Here is a 19652-nt window from a genome sequence, read left to right on the forward strand (position 1 = left end):
GGGGCAGGCAGGGATCGAACTCATGCTAAAACGGCTTTAGATTCTCAGTGCTATGCTTTAACCCGCTGCGCCACCAGGGAGGGCCTCAAAAGCTTATTTTTAACGTAAAAACCTAAACCACTTATTGTTTGTTGTGTTTTTTGTTTGTTTTTCACTTCGGATTTTATGGTTCTGATTCTTCCGAGACAATGAGTATATCTGGCACTGTAATGGTCATGAGCACAAACGTGCAGAAAAGAAAAACACACATTGTTTTCTCAATAGGGTAAATAACCAAAGAATTTGCAAACCTTCAGTGAGAGTGAACTCTTCCACATTCCATATGCAGTTAAAGCTTCTAGCTACCCCTCCTGGTGGTATGACACACTAGGACCAGCTATGTAGTTGGTGGGGCCCAGAGTAAAATGAAGATGCAGAATTCCTGTTTCATATTCCTGAGACACAGTAAGATTAAGTTTTCCACCCTATCTTGCAGACAGAAATTATTTATAAAATATGAAGGCTTTCCTCTTCACTTTCCAGGCAGATTAAAAATACCCAAGAGAGAATGGTGGACCACAAATGGAAGAGGCTGACTCATCGCATAGAAGACTGACTGCCAAATACGACACTGAAATGTCAAGTAAAGGAGAAAGAAAAATCTATTATGTTAAGCTCTGAAATTTAGAGCTTGTTTAACACTTGCCATCTCTTGTTAACAAAATTAGGTATACTCCAATAACAAATGCCATCAAAGTCTAGCATAACAGAATTCCTTATTTATGAGACTCCCTCAAGAATATGCTTATCATAGCCAATCAGGGAGTTAAGGTGATAAAACTTAATCTTGGACTTCTACTTCTCTGCTCACCACAAAGTGGGAAAGAACATGCTAAGTGATGTTTCTATGTATATGTGGTAAATCACTTCTACTTACAGTGCAAAGATCAAACCTGGTAAAATGGTCAGGCCTATCTTTAAAAATGGCATGGAAGTGCAATCCTGCTATGTGCCAATAAAGGGGAAGGCTAGGCAAATTTGGGCAATGGCAGTGATTACCATGTGAATGTAGACCTTGGTGCTTTTGGCAAAGCAACTAATCTTAGTCATCCATAGGATGGAAAAATGATCACATTGACAACAAGATTAGCGAGAGAGCAAATTAATGACCTGTGCACTGGGGTTGGGGGAGTGGGAACATGAACTCTCCTCTAGACATTCCAATGAAATTACATAATCTCTAGGAGGCAAGAGATTTAGAAGGGCAAAACAGAACAAAGAACTTTGCAGTTTAAAGAAGAAAAGATTTTTTCCTGGATTCATGCATATATATTTACCAAAAGGAAACCTAAATCTTAGCCTTAGGTGATAAGACACCAGGGATATAACCCACCTCTCATTCCTCCAGAGAGTTCCCGTTTTTAGGGAGATAATTTTAAACATTGGGTCTGCATTGTCTCAATCAGTATGCCACTTAGGCACATCCTAGGTCGTAACACTTGGAAGTTAAGCAAAATTGTGGTGCTGCCATAATTAAAAAAAAAAAAAAATTATTTATACATACAAGAACTGTCGTATAGGCCAGAGGTGCAGGGGCTAAGAGGATATACCTGAGACAGAGTGGGGAGCATAACAGGCAGATCTACTGAAATACACTGCTGAGGGGAGCAGTGGGAGGGTCAGGAGAGGTCTGCCACACCTTGTGGGTTACTTCCCTGACTAGGAGTCAAACTTGTTAGGCTGCCGGATAGCTTCATAGTGTGGATATGGAGACTTAAACCCTTGTGCTACCAAGGAGGCCTCAAATTTCAAGTATTTTGTATAGAATTAGTAGTCAAGCAACTATGTTGTATATGATTAGTAGTAGGGGAACAGACCCAAGAATGAAATTAGCAAACTGGTTAGCTGGAGAGCCCTGGTATGCCTTGGTAAATTACTTAGTAAAGCCGTTCCCTGTGAGAAGTGGAAGGTAAACCATGACACCAGTCAGACTTTAGTTTGTGGGAAGTAGTTGGAGGCAGAATGATAGTGCCTATTAGATATAGTTGCTTGCCTTAAGCAAAATACAAGAAAGAGAATGAGCATGGATGGAAATTTAGAGGCGAGATTAGGAAGAAACTCTGGTGATCAAAGGCCTTTTGAGGTTAGAAACCCCAAGTAATAAGAGATGAGCCTGGAAAAAGGTTTTAGCTAACAGAGTACTAAAGATGTCTCACTTTGAATGGGAAAGAACTGTGTTATTTAATGTGGAATATGGTGAATACATCAAGAAAATAAAAAGGAGCTGGACTTAAAAATCTTCAAGCTATAACACAGCTGTGAAGCTCCAGTCTCTCTAGAAGGAAGTCCAGATGACTAATCTTGGTTATAGAGTTGTTGGAACACAAGAAACTCATAGAACCTAGTGGAGAGAACTGCCCTTCCTGTGGAGATTGATCTTGGACCTCTTTCTCAAGCAAAGGACTCCACATGTATGCACTGACTTCACTGTTCTATTCCTTAAAAAGAATACTAGGAACATGATAGAAAAGACTGAGTAGTTTCAGTGAATCTGTTTCATAATGGTGTAAAATTTCAAATTCCATGTTTGTTAATTTTTAAGGATTAAAGGTGTCAATGCTTAAAAAATGAGAATTGTAATTTGACCTCTTTTTCTTTAAATTTGTCTTGAGCTTCCCTACTGAGTAAATTGTTGCTACCAGTTTCTCAATGTTCTATACTCATTGCTGTTGTGATGTCAAAAAGTTATTTTCTTACAGAATAAACTCCCCCAAAGATGCCAGGGTGTGAAACATAAAAGTCTGATTTAATTGCATGCTATTCAAAAATCTTCAGTAAAAACAAAAACTCTGATTTAATTGCATGCTATTCAAAAATCTTCAGTAAAAACAAAAACTCTGATTTAATTGCATGCTATTCAAAAATCTTAAGTAAAAGCGAAAGCAGAAGACAAAAACTAATAATTTATGTAAACATTTTTATTAATAGTTGACATGGTATAAAAAAGCTTTTCCGTCAACAATTTATATCAGTGCTATGTATTTTTAAAAATAAGAGGGCAGGCCCTCCCTGGTGGCACAGCGGGTTAAAACAAACAATGCACTAAGAGGCTGAAACCGCTTCCGCATGAGTTCGATTCTCGCCTGCCTGGGAGAGGGGGGTGTGTGACCACATGGTGTGGTGAACCTCTCCTGACCCGCCCTCTGCTCCCCTCAGCAGTGTACTTCGTCGATCTGCCTGCTTTGCTCCCCGCTCTGTCTCTGGTGAAGTCTTTAGCCACCCCTGAGTCTCTGGCCTGTACCCCAGTTCTGTATGCACAAATAAATCTTTAAAAAAAAAATAATAAGGGGGCATTCAGTTATACATCTAAGCAACACCGGACAGATCTGCACACAATAAAGACAATAACATCAACGTTTCTAAAATAATTGTTATAGGTGGATACCACTACCTATGTTGACTATTTTTTTTTCTGAGAACATTAAAACAGTTTCATTAGTATGCTTTATAATATCACCTAAAGTGGTAAAGGTGTAACAGACTCTTTAAGACAGCAGTCTGTAAAGCAGCTTTATAAACTCACAAAGGTTCCCATCAGGGTGAAGAAGAGGACAATAGACCAAAAACCCCATGAGGGAAAGTTTTGTCTCCAGGGCCTAACTCATTAATTGGCACTAAGTAGCAAGTTTTAGATATTGCTAGAAGTAATTGTTGATTTCAGAGTCTTTGATGAATATTGGGGTAAATGATCATCAGCAGTTTAGTAATTTATGGTGATCCCGTGAGGTAGAAAATGATGAAATCTAACTTTATGGCCCTGTTTCTTTTGATTTGGTTGTGCCCATTACAAAAACAAAACTAACAAGTATTACTGTATGTTTTGTTTATTTTACAAATGCAGCTGAGTGTTGGGATAACGATTATGATGAAAAAAACTGGCTAAGTTTTCGAAATTAACAACAGGATTAAAAAAAATAAGGGAGGGTGGGAAATTATACAAAAAGGAGAGGAGCAATATATATATATCTTCATTACCAACTTCGGTGTGAGGTAGCATTTCCCCACCTAATAGATGTGGGATCTAACAACATAGGGGTTTCTGCAGATGGAGAGGGAGCATTAGACCCCATAATCCTCAAGTCTAGGTTTCCCGGCCGCACCTGAATAAACTCACCTATTGTGCGTTCTAAGAAATCGGCAGAGAAGATTCCCACTCCGCGCCGAGCGGCTCCAACTTCCGATCGATGTTCGCGGCGAGCGGCTAAGGAGCTCCGAGGCTGTCGATCCTCGCCAAAGTTTTGCGTGCGCGTGTCCGAGGCGGCGACGTCCACAGCGCGCCGCCGCAGGGCTCCGTCGCCATAGCGACCGTCCCTGGCAACCGCGAAGCTCCGCGGGCCGGGTTGCGGGCCCTGGGTGGGAGCCCAGCTTTGCTCTTCCCTGCACCTCCTTGCGGCTGTTTTTTTTCTTTCTTCCCTCTCTTCCGGCTTCTCCCCTTTCCCAAACCATGGCGGGCGAAACCGGGGACGTTCGTAAGGTGTTCATCTTCACTACCACCCAGAATTACTTTGGGCTGCTGTCGGAGCTCTGGAACCAGCCACTTCTCTGCAACTCGCCCGAAGTCAACAACTTCTTGGACGACGGCAACGAGATGCTCCTCAGAGTGCAGCGGTCAGACGCCGGAATCGTCTTTTCCAACACGGTAGGGTCACTTGGACCCCTGCTGGTCTCGCTCAAGTTCCCCAGACCCCACGCGGGCGTGGCAGTCCGTCTGAGCCTCTCGAGTCTGGTGTGCACAGGGGAGGGGGTGGGGGTGCTGTGCGCTGTGGCTGCGCAGGCCGAGAGCTTGTGTCCTAGGGTGGGCGCAGGTCCCAGCCCGCGCATCCGACTGCACAATATTTAGATAGTAAAATGTTTTCTCCCCCTCTTGAGTTTCTTTGTAACAAATTCCAGGCTTTCTTTTTGGGATTATTCACTGAGTTTAAATTTACTTGAGGACTGTGGCTGGTGCTAGAAGTTGGATGGATGGGGGGGTTGGGGGGTGGTTCTTGGTTCTTCAGATCCAGGTATCCCAGAAACTTACATAGTATCGTACACCAAGAGTATATAAATGATATTTAATTAAAAACAAATTTACTTGAGGGAAAGATTAAGATTTTAAACCTTTTGCTAAATGATACAGTACAAAATTAATCCCCCTCAACTCATACAATAGGTGATGTATTGATCATATACAATCAGGGTATATTGTGTCTCTATGTAGATACCTCTGAGCGATACACAGAACAAAAAAATCACTCATTAGAGAGGCTCAGTAATGGGTAAAAGTTTGCAGATGTATCTTGAAACCTTCTTGTTAACAAACATGTCTAGAAGAGAATTTGATGCACAGCAAACAGTAAGTGCATTTTTGTGGGATAACCCAGTCGTTTGCCCCATTCACTTTGAATCTTTAGTCTTGGATTTAATTCAATTCTATTCAATAAACTTTTATTTTGAACTCAATATATAAAGCGCTTGGCTAGGCTTGGTGGTTTTATGAAGATAGAAAAAGGTTGGATAATTGAAGCTAACATTTATTTTCTCTTTATGCTGCCAGCCACTATATAAGCAGTTTAGGAATATCAGCTCATTTAAAATCCAACACAACACTGTAATATAGGAGCTATTTTTATTTTCCTTTTATGGTGGAGGGAAATAAGACAGAAAGGTTACATCCTACTCTTCTTCTCTAATAGGTAGAATTCAGAATTAGGACTCCTTGCTTCTTTTCAGAGCCTCCGCAGTGCCTTCAATAAATTATACAATCTAGACGTAGTGTTGTGAATGCCACTGACAGTTAAGTTAGAGTGTAAAGGGAAAACACAAAAAGGAGAATTTGGATTTGTGAAAATGTATCTTGGGTTGAGTATTGAAAAATTGAAGCTCTAGTCCTTTTTTAGTGAATCCCAGTGGTGTATCTTTTTTAGTCACATGCCACTTTCAATTTTTTGTCATGTTTGAAAGTGTTTTGTTATGTCTTCAGTTGTATATGAGAGTCAGTATGATTTAATAACAAGTTAAAAACATAACATAACATGTTTATTTTTTAATACCAACTAAGGGTCTGGCTCTTTCTTTGGTGCTGGGGATAAAACCATGAACACATTTTAGAGAGAGGAGTGATATAATTTATGCTTTAAACAGTTAGGTTACCAAACTTTTTTGGTAATAAACCAGGTAATATTTTCAGCTTTTCAGGCCATAAGTTCTGTGTCACAACTTGAACTGTGACACTGTAGCGTGGCTGCAACCATTGCCAATGGATCAATGAACGAATTTTGCTGTATTCGAATAAAATTACATTTATGAATACTTACATTTGAAGTTCATTTAACTTTCATGTGTGATGAAATATCTTAAATCTCTTGATTTAAGAAAAAACTGTAAGACTATTGTTTTAACTCACAGCTGTACAAAAAATGGGCAGTAGATTGTAGTATCAGCAAATGAACCAGATGACTATCTGACTCTTGATCCATCCAGGAAGTTACAAAGGTATTTTACAATATTGGAAATATAAAAATCATTTTTTTTTTCTCCTGTAGGTTGATTTTGCTGACACAAAAGATAAAGTGCTGGTGTTTTTCAAACTGCGACCTGAAGTGATTACTGATCAGAATTTACATAATAATATTCTTGTTTCATCCATGTTAGAATCACCTATAAACTCCCTTTACCAGGCAGTACGGCAAGTATTTGCACCTATGTTGTTAAAGGTGAGTAAAGTAAATTAGCTGTATAGTTGGATTTTGTAATCTGGGTATTTGGATAGATATTCATACAAGAGTATTGTTTTATTTACTTATTTAATTGAGTTTCTCACTTTTAACTTAGTTTTTAATTAAAATGTATTTTCTTTTTAATTTTATAAAATTTAAAGTAAGCTTTCTTGACACTTTAGAGGAAGGTGTAAAATGCAATCCACATCAGCTCTTATATGTCTGTAGTAGCTAATGTTTATAAAGTTTTAAGATGAGAAGAATCTTTTTTTTCTCGTTTATGAGATGGCCTGGGATCAAACTCTTTGTTGCAACTTTTTCATAATGGGCCAACATATAACTTTGTTTTATGTCTGTTTCTGTTGAAGACACTTTATTTAGTTGCTGTTTTTTTGGAATTAGTTCTTTAGACACTGTTTTTGGAAGCCAAGTTTGTTGGGAAGCTTTTGATCAATATTTGCTCTTATCTTTTTAATTTAGGATCAGGAATGGAATAGAAACTTTGATCCCAAACTTCAGAACCTTTTGAGTGAACTAGAAGCTGGACTGGGTATAGTTCTACGAAGATCAGATATTAACTTATCAAAATTGAAATATAAGGAAGATGACACACGAGGTATATAGTCTTAGCTTAGTCAATGAAAGTAATTAGTTCATAAGCAAGTTAGCAAATTAATGTATTTCTTCAGAGATTTATTGTCATATGTTTGGAACTACTATGAGGCTGAATCTCTTTTCGATGAATAGAAATATGTGACTTTGGAGAATAGTGATATGTAATCTTTAATAATGTGCAATTCATGGAAATAGAAAATAGAGGTATTTATGTTCTCTTTTAAAATAAAAAGTTTATTTATTTATGTATGCTTAACTGGGGTACAGGGCAGAGATGCAGGGGCAGTGAGAGGATTCACCAGAGACAGAGTGGGGATTAGACCAGGCAGAGGTACTGAAATACACTTGTGAGGGGAGCAGTGGATGGGTCAGAAGAGGTCTGCTGCACCATGTGGGGCATCTCCCTGGCCTGGGATCAAACTTTGGTGCAATGCAGTGGCTGCAATACCATAGGAGTGCTGTGATGTAATCCTTTGCACCACCAGGGAGGGCTCCCTGATTTTTGTTCTTTGCAATATTTTTTTTCTTTAGCCTTTATGAGCCCTGAATTTATGAAAACTGAACTACTAAATACAGACTTAATGCCTGAGAACTCTGGTTGCAACTTTTTCATAATGGGCCAACATATAACTTTGTTTTATGTCTGTTTCTGTTGAAGACACTTTATTTAGCACATTTATTATTGATAAACATTAACCTCATGATAACCAGCACTGTCACATGCCTGCGTGAAGCTTATTCAACTCATTTATTTTCTTATAAGCTACATTGCAGTGTTTTTTGCCAAGGCACACTAGGCAGCTCTATGCTTAATCCATTTAAAACTCTGAAATCACCAAAAAAAAAAACACAGAGGTGTGAAAAACATGTCACTAAATGTACTCAGAAAGGACACCTATTTCTAGGAGTAGATAGGAAACCAGAAAGTACATGTGCACCTTGTTTAACCTCATGTGTGAATACTATGTATGGGGTGACTCAAGTTTCTTACTATTCTGGACATGCTGTGAAGGGACTGAGAGAGTCAATTTTAGGATAAAAATACTAGGAAGTAGGTAATTATACATCCAGAATCCATAATAATGAGGATTGCAGAGAAAATAAACCATTGACTTTTATGTAAATGTATTTATTTTCTTATATTTTATCTGAAACTGATTTCAATTTTCACATGGCTATCCATAAATTATTATTCAATGAATTAATATGGATACATGACAATTTTAGAAAACTGCATATGGTTTTATATTTCGTTTGCAGAGTAAATCAGATACTTTTTATATTCATAGACCCAGGAAGAATGCTGTATGTCCAGCATTTGAGTAGGTAACTAGAGAGTATTCCTTGTTTTGGGAGTTAAAAGCAAATGTACAAGTAAAACTTTCAATTTTGCTTATATTGTGAAATTAAGTCAGAGCGTTTATTAGGATGCATCATGTTCATTGGTGTTAAATTTAAGAAAGCATTGCACTAAAAGGTAAACTCATAGATACAGAATCTATAGATATAGGGTGCTGACTGACAGCTATGAATGGTTTACAAAAGTTATACTGAGCAACAAACTTGATGAGGAGTATAAATTTGGTGGATATTGTTATTGTTTCTATTGTATTTATATAAGAACTTTCTGTTGGTAGAAGCTGTAAAACTCATTTTCTGTACATCTTCAAGTGTATCAGAGATGCATATAGACATAACCAAAACCAGCAAATGAACCAGATGACTGTCTGATCCTTTATTTTCAATTGCTAAGATTTCTCCCTTTTTACTTTATTCAGGTATTCTTACACCAAATGATGAGTTCCAGTTTTGGATAGAACAAGCTCATCGTGGAAACAAGCAAATTAGTAAAGAGCGAGCCAGTTATTTTAAAGAATTATTTGAAACAATAGCTAGGGTATGTAATTTCTATATAGTTACCTTTCAGACTTTTTAAAAAAGGTTTATTTATGTATGCATACAGTATTGGGGTATAAACCATAGGTGCAGGATGGTGAGAGAATTCACCAGAGAGAAAGTGGGGAGCAAAACAGGTAGACTGATGAAGGAGACTGCTGAGGGAAGTGCCTGCAAGACAGGAGAGATCTGCTGCATCATGTGGGTCACCTCCCTAGCTTGGGATTGAACTTGTGCTGCATTTGGCTAGCTACTCAGTGCTGTGCTTTAACCTATTGCACCACTAGGGAGGACCCTATATCAGGCTTTTTATATGGGCATTTCAGCATTTTATTTTTATTATTTTTATTAGAATTATTTCTGTTTTAAAATCATTATTTGATAGTGTGAACAAAATGTATTCTTATGTAGTGGGGTTTAATTAAGAGAGCATTTAAACATGAGTATAAATTAGAAATCCAAACTATTAAGAGTTAGATTCTAATTCCTAGTAAATCTTTGTCTTGAGAAAATAATTATTTTTCTGCAGGGTGATAGGGAAAAGCAAAAGCCTGATACAAGTTTATTCATGTGAAAGTACTAAATTTTTCTTTCAATTTTTGAAATTGTTTCATTTTAATTTTTTATTATTTATTTTTACATCATTCTTCATTTTTGTGCAATGTATGCTTTTTTATCTTGGTCATAATTTCCATAATATTCCCATCCCTATTTCACCCGTGTACCATACATAGTCCCTTGTGCTCGTCCCACTCCCATTTTGATCCTTCTCCTTCTGCCTCTGCAGAATGTCTCTGATACAGAGTTGCCTGTTGATTTTTATTTTTATTTTTTTACTTTTTTTTCCTTGTGCCCTTACTTTCCTCCTAAAAGTGAAACCATTCAGTACTTTTCTTTTTCTTTTTGGCTTACTTCACTGAGCATGAGCCCTTCCAGTCCCATGCATGTTGCCATGAATGGCATGAGTTGAAAGCACTAAGTGGCTATTTTTTTAAAGTATTTATTCAAATTAGAATTTTGAAGTAATCGGAAGTATACAAAGTCGTAATTTTATACTTTTTCCTATTATTTCTTGATATTCTTGAATAGAGACTAAGTGACTATTTTAAATATGGTTACAAAAAGTCTATTCTTTTAAAAGTATTATTAATTTTCTACTTGTTTCCCATATGGTATTAATAATAGCACTTAGTGAAGTGCTTATAATGATTTAAACTTAGGTTATAACAATGATGAAATACAAAATAGTGAACTTCAAACTATGGTTGTGTTATTCACTACACAACACAAAGAAGGAATAAAGATATAATAGTGCATTCATGTAGTTAAAGCCACCTCTATTGGATAAATAGAAGAAATGAATTGAAATTTAAAGGAAATTAAGCAAGAGTAAAAGTAAATAATAGATCTTGTGGTTATTTTTTCTTCTGAATTTTATGAAATTAATGTTTGTATAGGGTACTAGAGGGATATGTTTAAAGAAGTGTTCTATCTGGTAGAAAAAGGAGGATAAAATAATATAGCTGACATATTATGAAAAAAATATGAGAACATTTTATGTTTAAAAGTAAATGCATTTTGGTTTTAGGAGTTTTATAACTTGGATGGTCTTTCCTTATTGGAAGTGGTTGACTTGGTGGAGACGACTCGGGATGTTGTAGATGATGTGTGGAGACAAACAGAGCATGATCATTATCCTGAGTCAAGGATGCTACATCTCTTAGACATCATAGGTACCAGTAAAATGAACTGAACTTTTGAACTTTAGGAAGCCTGTCTTACTTTATTTTCTATTTTTTCTTTAAGTCCTAACTTAAAAATGCTACTTACTGTAATAATTATTGCTTAAAGTAACAAATCTAAGGATATAGGATTATTTAAATAGATATTGTATATATTCGGTTAATTTGAACCATATATGTATAATTCTTTGATTATTAATACAACCAAATTATTAGTTTTTGAAGATTTGTTTATTTATGCATGCAGAACTGGGGTACAGGCCAGGGGCATTGAGAGGATTCCCCAGAGACAGAGTAGGGAGCAGAACAGGCAGATCAATGAAATAGACTGCTGAGGGGAGCAGAGAGTGGGTCAGGTCTGCTGCACCATGTAGATCACCTCCGGGGCGGGGATTGAACTCATGCTGAAATGGCTTTAGCCTTCTTAGTGCTGTGCTATAACCTGCTGTAGTACCTCCCTGTACTACCAGGGAGGGCACAATCAAATTATTAACACAACCAAATGCCACCATAGATTTGTTGTACTTATGTATCTGTGAATTTAGGTGTTATTTTGCGTGAACTGAGAACTCTTTAAAATATATTACTTTCTCCAGTGATATTAAAGGCATATATAAATTTGATCTAGAAAACACTAGTGTCATTATTATACTTAGGAAATACTAGATAAGTACATAAAGCTGTGTGTACAAGAATACTTATTTCAGCATTTTTTTGTAACAAAGAGAAGAGCAGCAATTGATAATTGGTTATGTAGTACTACATCTGTAGAGTATATTTTGGCTTTAAACAAATTATGTGTGTGTGTGTGTGTATAGATATATATGTATGTGTGTGTGTGTATATGTGTGCGTGTGTATATATATATATATTTACACTTGAATATATATATAGTTGAAAGGTATAAATGATATATACTGAAAGATGTGTATAAATAAAAATATGTGTGCATATATGTTTCTGATAAATATTTCTTGGTTTTGAAAATATTTATTTATTTATTTTTTGCATAGAAGAACTGGGATGTAGGCCAAAGTTGCAGGGGATCAGAGAATGCACTAGAAACAGAGTGGAGGTTGGAAAAGCAGATTTTCTGAACTACATTGCTAAAAGGATTAGTAGGCGAGATGGGAGAGGTCTGCTGTGCCATGTGGGTCTACCCTCTGACTAGGGATTAAACTCAGGTTATAGTGCTGATAGTGCTGAGGCTTAGCTCCTAGGCCACCAGGAAGGCCCTGTTTTTGATAAATATTTCTTATCAATAGTGTGAGTTTAAAGGTATACATGTAGAATTACATAGATCTTTGTTCATTTGCATGTTGTGATGCAGTAAAAAGAAATTGCCATTAAAATGTCTGTGTTGTGTTTTTACTAGGTGGTTCATTTGGAAGATTTGTTCAGAAAAAGTTGGGAACTTTGAACTTATGGGAAGATTCTTATTACCTTGTGAAAGAAAATATGAAAGCTGCTATTTCAATTTGTGAGCAGTGGGTGATCGCCTGTAATCATCTAACAGGTCAGGTGTGGCAGCGGTATGTTCCTCACCCATGGAAAAGTGAAAAATATTTCCCAGAAACACTGGATAAACTTGGCAAACGCCTTGAAGAGGTATCAGTGGATTATTTGCACCTCTCTCTTTTTTTTTTTTTAAAGATTTATTTATTTGTGCATACAGAGCTGGGGTACAGGCCAGAGGTGCAAGGGTGGTGAGAGGCTTCACCAGAGACAGATCAGGGAGCAGAACAGGCCGACTGAAGAAGTACACTGCTGAGGGAGCAGTGGACGTGTCAGGAGAGGTCTGCTGCACCATGTGGGTCACCTCTGGGGCAGGGATCGAACTCATGCAGAAGTGGCTTTAGTTTCTCAGTGCTGTGCTTTAACCCACTGCACCACCAGGGAAGGCCCTATTTGCATCCTTTTTTTTTTTTTTAAATAATAGTTTATTTTTACATCCTTTTTGCATTTTTTCCATCTCAGTTGTAACTCCCTTGGGCTTCCCATCACCAAATCACCCATGTGCCATCACCATAGTCCAGTGCATTTCCTCCCTCCCCCCCCACTGTTTTTGATCCCATTCCCCACTCCATCCCCATAAAATGTCTCTGGTATATAGTTGTTCATTATTATTATTATTTTCTCACCTGGTCCATTATACTCCTGCTATGAGTGTTGGAATGACATAGTTTTATGTAAGAATTATAATGTTGATGAGCAGTAATTTTTTAGATTTTAGTTTCAGTTTTATTGTGTATAGTAGATAAGATAGTATAGAGAAATTCTTGCCCAGTATCTTTAGGTTTTAGGCCTTTTAATACAGATTTACTGATTTAAATGCATTTTATTATTTTGATGTTTTATGTTTTAGGTATTGGCTGTAAGAACAATTCATGAGAAGCTTCTTTATTTCTTACCAGACAGTGAAGAGAAACACATGTGCCTAGCCCGAGTATTTGAACCTTTTACTGGTCTGAATCCTGTGCAATATAATCCATATACTGAGGTTTAATATATGTGTTTTTATATATAATTATCTTTTATTTTGTTCACTGTAAAGGTAAAATCTTTAAATGTTAAGTCAAAACATTGTTGTTAATTTGTTTAGCCTTTATGGAAAGCTGCAGTGTCTCAGTATGAAAAGATGATTGCACCTGCAGAACAAAAAATAGCAGGAAGATTGAAAAATTATATTTCAGAAATTCAAGATAGTCCACAGCAGGTAAAATAATAAAATAACTGATATTTTCCTCAAGTAAATTTAGGAAGTATATATGTATTTACTAAGTCAGTCCACCTGAATTTAACATATTTCATTTTATATTAGCTTCTTCAAGCATTCCTGAAATACAAAGAGTTGGTGAAGCGTCCTACCATAAGCAAAGAATTGATGTTAGAAAGAGAAACTTTACTGGCAAGACTTGTGGACTCAGTTAGAGGTAACAATTTATTGGAGACTATAGTGTTTGCTTCAGAATGTATTTTTATAGGTTAAATTTTTCCCTGGTTCATATCATTTGGGATTAAGGCTATATTTTATGATTTTTATATAGTAAAGATTAATTTACTATTTTTTTGGTATATATGACAAATTCTTTAACTGTTTTTTGCTTCCTTCTCTGTGTCACTTGTTACATAATAAGATGCCTGAGACTAAAGAGCTCTGTTATTATTTTCCTGCCCTTTACATTTTACCCTGTTCCTGGATCATTTAGGGCATTTAGGATGTCCTTGATGAATGGGTGTAATTTGTTTGATATATGTTTTACAGATTTTCGATCAGACTTTGAAAATCGGTGTCGTGGGATTCCTGGTGATGCTTCTGGACCACTTGCTGGCAAAAATCTTTCAGAAGTTGTCAATAATATTGTTTGGGTTCGCCAGTTGGAACTAAAGGTATTAGTTTTAATAAGTTGAAGAATACTTAAAATGTGATAAATTAATGTGGAAAGCACTCTATATTAAAATGTATTCTCTGACTTCTTTGGCACTTCTGCCTGATTTTCATGGGAAACATGGAAGTCTGAAAATTATTCCTTGTACAAATGTAATTAAAAAATAATTTATCATTCCAGTTTCAGTGTTCAGGTAAGTGCCTTCTTAAAAAAAATATTTAAGAGGAAGAAAATTTTCCACTTAAAATTATTTGAAAGTTTATGATTTTCAGTGGTATCATTTCAAAATCATTGAGTTCATAAGTTTATCTACAAGTATGTTTAGGTAAGTAAATCATTTTATTTTGAAAGTAAGTAAAAGGGAAAACAGTTATTATTAATAGAATTAATAAAACATTACTGAAGGTATTAGCAACCATTTATAGATTTAAAGAGCTATTAATATTTCAGTGCTATCACAATTGATCTAAAAATCTTATGGACTTACTAATAAGTTTTTCAGTTCTCTGAATTCAACTTATATAATAAATATTGTTTGGCTATATTCTGTGATCAACAATAAGAGCACATAGAGTATTATAAATAGGCCATAATATTTGAAAATTGTACTTATTGATGTTTGATTTTCTGAAATATTTTACCTGATTTCTTCAGTCAGCTTTGTAGATGTTATAATATTCTTTATACAATTGAAAAGGAAAGGCATTTATTTCCTTTAATTAACATTCAAATTGGCCTAATATTTCAGCTATCAAAAGGAACATTTAGCAAAGGGAAAAATTATTACTTAACATCTTTAAAAGTGTCATTGAATTCTTGGAGTGTTCTTTGAAAGCCAGTGGGTCATAAATATTTTCAGATGTAAATTTTCCTTATCTTACCCTTAAAATTATGCTTTGTATTGTTTTCCTCTTATGTTTTACTACTCTGAGTTTATGTAATTCAGAAGCAAAGTAGGGGCTGATATTCATATAATCATTGGCAAATCTTCTATTTTGCTGTGTATAAATGAATCAAAAACAATTTTTGAATCACAGCTGAAAGAAGAGGCTCATTTTATGCTACTTTGTTAGAATTTAAATAGTAAATATTCTTGTAATTTGACTTTTTTCAGGTGGATGATACCATCAAGATTGCAGAGGCCCTTTTATCTGACTTGTCAGGATTTAGGTCTTTCCATCGAAGTGCTGAAGATCTCCTAGACCAGTTTAAGCTATATGAACAAGAACAATTTGATGATTGGTCCAGGGAGATTCAATCTGGTTTGTCTGATTCCAGATCTGGTTTGTGGTAAGTATTAATGTACACAGCAGTGGAATCTACACAGGAATCTTATGTTACGAATTCAAATGGCTTGATAATAATTAATCATGTATGGCTCTCTTTTCTCCAAATGTTTCTCCTCCTTTAAGGTTTTATTTAACATATTTTTTCCTCGAATTTTATTAATTTGTCGGTAGTTTACATAGATACAGTTTTGAGGGGTACATCACCTCCATATGTGCACATGCTTCACTCACTCTCCATCAAAATCCCCCTGCTGATGTTGTTTCCTTTGTCACTTGGTCCCTTCTTCCTCACATACAGAAACTACTTGTTTTTCAGTGTCTAGAGTTATTTTGTTGCACTTCGCTAATTTTTCTCCTTGCGGTTGTAGTCTGCAAATAAGTGAAACAGTCCGGTAGCTGTGTTTTAGGTTCTGACTTTCTTCACTTTGACATAATCTCCTCACGGTCCATCTATAAACTAATATATGTGTGTGTGTGTGTGTATGTATGTGTGTGTGTGTGTATATATATTTTTATAAGTTTATATATATAGTTTGGGAGATTTATATATAAATATATAATGTATATTTATATATAATGTATATATAAATATATACATATATACATACATATATATATACACACATATATATAAATCTCCCAAACAAAAAGAGACATAAAAAGGGAAAAAGAAAAGCAAAAAATCCACCCATTTTAGGTTTTAGATACTTATTTTATTGGGTAAGTTTTCAGAAGCCAATCATATATAGTAATGCAAAACAATTATTACCTAAATAAAAACAAAGTAACTTTAATGAGAATTTCTCCTCATTTCCTCTGTTTTCCTATAAAGGACAATTAGGTAAAAAGTTATAGCTTTTTAGGTGAAATAATAAGTTTTTCTTTCTTTTATCTAGTATTTTATCTAGAAGAAGAATAAAAGAAATAAAAAGTGCTAGGGACTAAAGATAGAACTTTATGTCATTTAGTTGTCTCCCTTCTATTCTGAATATAAAATATGAAAGTTTCCCTGAACTAGAAAAAAAAGTTCTTCAGTCAACCAATTTGGGGAAATAGGCACTTTATTACTTTATCTTTGGTGGAAATCTGCTCGGTATGCCATGTCCCAAAGGACTGAGGCCTGCTGCAAGCAAACCTGTCTTACTTTTCTAATGCACTGCTTTCTCCTTGACAATGACACCACCCTCCAATCCCTACCCCAGCACTAATATGTGATGCAAATTTAATGACTGTTCCACAGAAAGTGTTACGTTGAAACTAATTTTAAAGATTATTTTAAGTCACCATTACACTTCTTTTTTGATGTTTTATGTTCATAAAAGCAAAGTTTAGGTGAAATCATTACCGTTGATTTTCAGTGTCTTCTTTGATTATTTTATGTGTTTGTAGGCTGAGTAGACTTGTTTGTTTTTCAGTAGCAAGTCTTTGTAAGACCTACAAATTCTCTTGTGAAATCTTTGAAGGATGAGTGTTATAGATACCTGATTCTGAAAGTTAAGTCATGAAACAATAATTCATACTTAATTTCACCCAGCATTTTCATAATCTATGTTGATTTGAATGTCCAATGTAAACTTGCTCTTTTTGCCTCTAAAAGAAACACAACAGAATGGAGGAGCTGAATATACTTCAGTACCTCCGCTACTATCTTCTTGGTGTTCATCTTTAAGATTCTTGTTAAAGGATTAAAGAAGCAAGTAGGATGACTGAAAAAATAATCTTCACTACTTTTAGAAATTGAGTCAGAATCTTTTTTTTTTAATGGTAAAGTTGTCAAATTTGAATCTTAACTGGTGATTGAAAGATTGACAGCTTTAACTTCAAAAACTTCTTGGTTGAAATGTTAGCACTGGGCCCTCCCCAGTGGTGCAATAGGTTAGGACACAGCACTGCAAGCTAGCCACAGACTCTTCAGTGAGAGGAGTTTTAGCCCCTGCCCCAGACGTAACCCACATGGTGCAGCAGACCTCTCCTATCTCAACTGCTGTGCCCCTCAGCAGTGTTCCTCATCAATCTGCCTGTTCTGCTCCCCACTCTGTCTGGTGAATCCTCTCACCACCCCTGCACCTCTGGCCTATCCCCCAGTTCTGTATGCATAAATAAATAAATCTTAAAAAAAAAGAACAATTAGCATGATGTCATGTTTTGGATGTTGCAGTTTGTTACCAAATCCGAACTGAAAATGATCATCTGAAAAAAAAAAAAAAAAAACACATGCTTGAAATTGTTATTAGAATTACTTTGAGTTAATTTTATGTTTATACAAAATTGTAAAACTGTTTTTCAATAGTTGAAAATGAGAGCATGAAATTTAACAGATCATTTTGTTTTGTAGCATTGAGGCTAGTAGTCGAATTATGGAATTGGATCCTAATGATGGCTCATTAAAAGTGCATTATTCAGATCGTTTGGTGATTCTTCTGAGAGAAGTTCGTCAGCTTTCTGCCCTTGGCTTTGTCATTCCTGCCAAAATACAGCAAGTTGCCAACATAGCACAAAAATTCTGCAAGCAAGCAATTATTCTTAAACAAGTATGAAATTATATTAATATTTTTTAAAACATGGCTAGTCTGATTATTATTAAAGTATTTTAAGGGTTTTGTTCTTTCCTTTTGATTCTTTTTTAGGCTAATGTAATGTAATTGTGGAACTGTGTTTTCCTAAAGAACTGTAGAACAGTTTGCTTTGTAAACCTACATAGAAGTTTATTGACTTGTGGTATTATAGTTACTGCTTTTCATTCTATGTACATTTGAAAATGAGAATATTATTCTTGTTCCTCTTTTTCTTTTCTTGTATGGATCTTAAAGTTACTTTTAATTAAAGGTTTTTCTGCCTAGCTCACAGGGGAGAATTCTTAAGAGAACCAATGGACTGATAGATTAGTCCTTGTTGTTAGTCAGTCCTTAGTTTGCTTGTTAAGTCAGTCCTTAGTTTGCTTGCTGTTATATATCATTTCCTTTTTAAAAAACTAGCTATTATCACCTCATTGTCTATTTCCTTAGCAAGGCATGTAGCACCATTCTTAATAATGCCCTAACTAACCCTACTGGCTAGGATTAGTTTTGACCTTTATTTACCATAATTCTTTCCCCCAAACTGTACCCTATGCTCAGTAATAATTCTTCCCAGAAAATTTCTCTGTAAACTGACATATCTGTTCCTTCTGAATGGAAAACAGTCATTTTTAGCTCCAACCACAAAGTCACTTCCATTATCATAGCTTCCTTTCACTGTTCCTTTTTGTGTGTGTAGTGTGTAAATCGCTCTTAGGACACTTTCATATTGTAGTAGAATGTTTTTCTCAATTGTTTCCTTAAGTCTTATAAGGTCACAAGGGGAACAGTATCTTGTGTATTTGGTCTTTCACTTATACATTTATTCAAGAGATTCATTGAACACTGTCACAGACAGTGTAGTGAAGGTATAAACATGAATATGTTACTATCAGACTTGGCCCTTTGAATTTTTTTACCATATCTTTTTCATGGATCTTGTCCTGTTCATTGTATGGTTAGCATCATCCCTAGCCAGTAGCACCTGTCTTGATCTGATCATGAAAAATATCTCCAGACATTGTGAAATGTTCCCTGAGCTGCAAATCAGCCACCTCTGAGAACTACTAGTCTACTGTGAGAGAGCAAACTAAACATTGATTTCTCATGAAAATTAGGTCTGATCAATGCTTTACTTATGTAATTTCAGTTAGCCCTGTTTTTCAACAAATTGGAGATTAGATTTGTGATGCTGTTTTTGTAGTGCATCAAGTAATGAAGCTAGGATTTGATGACAGATATTCAACAGAGATTAAACTTTTAAATATGAATACTGTGTTATATATGCTCTATGCCTGTGAAGGCATAGAGGTGGGAATTGTCAATTCTGTTTCTAGGTAGGATCAGAGGTTGTATCAAATGAACCTTTTCATAGATTAGAAAAACTTGTTTTTGTTAATGCTTAGAATTAATAAATGTTTATTAATGC

The 19652-nt window shown here is 35.5% G+C and overlaps 2 protein-coding genes across 4 annotated transcripts in view; one reads left to right on the top strand and one right to left on the bottom strand.

Moving 5' to 3' along the window:
* DCUN1D5 (DCN1, defective in cullin neddylation 1, domain containing 5) overlaps nt 1-4228 on the bottom strand; it is a 26956-nt gene extending 22728 nt beyond the window's left edge. Inside the window, exon 1 of the mRNA XM_012729908.1 lies at nt 4154-4228. The gene's annotated coding sequence lies outside the window, so the exon portion shown is untranslated. The remainder of the gene's footprint in view (nt 1-4153) is intronic.
* A 126-nt stretch (nt 4229-4354) lies between these two features.
* The window catches only part of DYNC2H1 (dynein, cytoplasmic 2, heavy chain 1), a 250498-nt gene continuing 235200 nt past the window's right edge, over nt 4355-19652 (top strand). For all 3 annotated transcript variants that reach the window (XM_004689056.2, XM_004689057.2, XM_012729844.1), the window contains exons 1-12: nt 4355-4678; nt 6564-6734; nt 7218-7353; nt 9131-9249; nt 10837-10981; nt 12366-12598; nt 13356-13490; nt 13593-13706; nt 13812-13923; nt 14256-14380; nt 15494-15669; nt 18004-18199. In XM_004689056.2, coding sequence (XP_004689113.1) covers nt 4484-4678; nt 6564-6734; nt 7218-7353; nt 9131-9249; nt 10837-10981; nt 12366-12598; nt 13356-13490; nt 13593-13706; nt 13812-13923; nt 14256-14380; nt 15494-15669; nt 18004-18199 — 1857 coding nt within the window. In that variant the 5' untranslated portion in view covers nt 4355-4483. The remainder of the gene's footprint in view (nt 4679-6563; nt 6735-7217; nt 7354-9130; nt 9250-10836; nt 10982-12365; nt 12599-13355; nt 13491-13592; nt 13707-13811; nt 13924-14255; nt 14381-15493; nt 15670-18003; nt 18200-19652) is intronic.

The sequence above is a fragment of the Condylura cristata genome, unplaced genomic scaffold (assembly GCF_000260355.1).
Source record: "Condylura cristata isolate star-nosed mole 26May11 unplaced genomic scaffold, ConCri1.0 scaffold00025, whole genome shotgun sequence".
Classification (NCBI taxonomy): domain Eukaryota; kingdom Metazoa; phylum Chordata; class Mammalia; order Eulipotyphla; family Talpidae; genus Condylura; species Condylura cristata.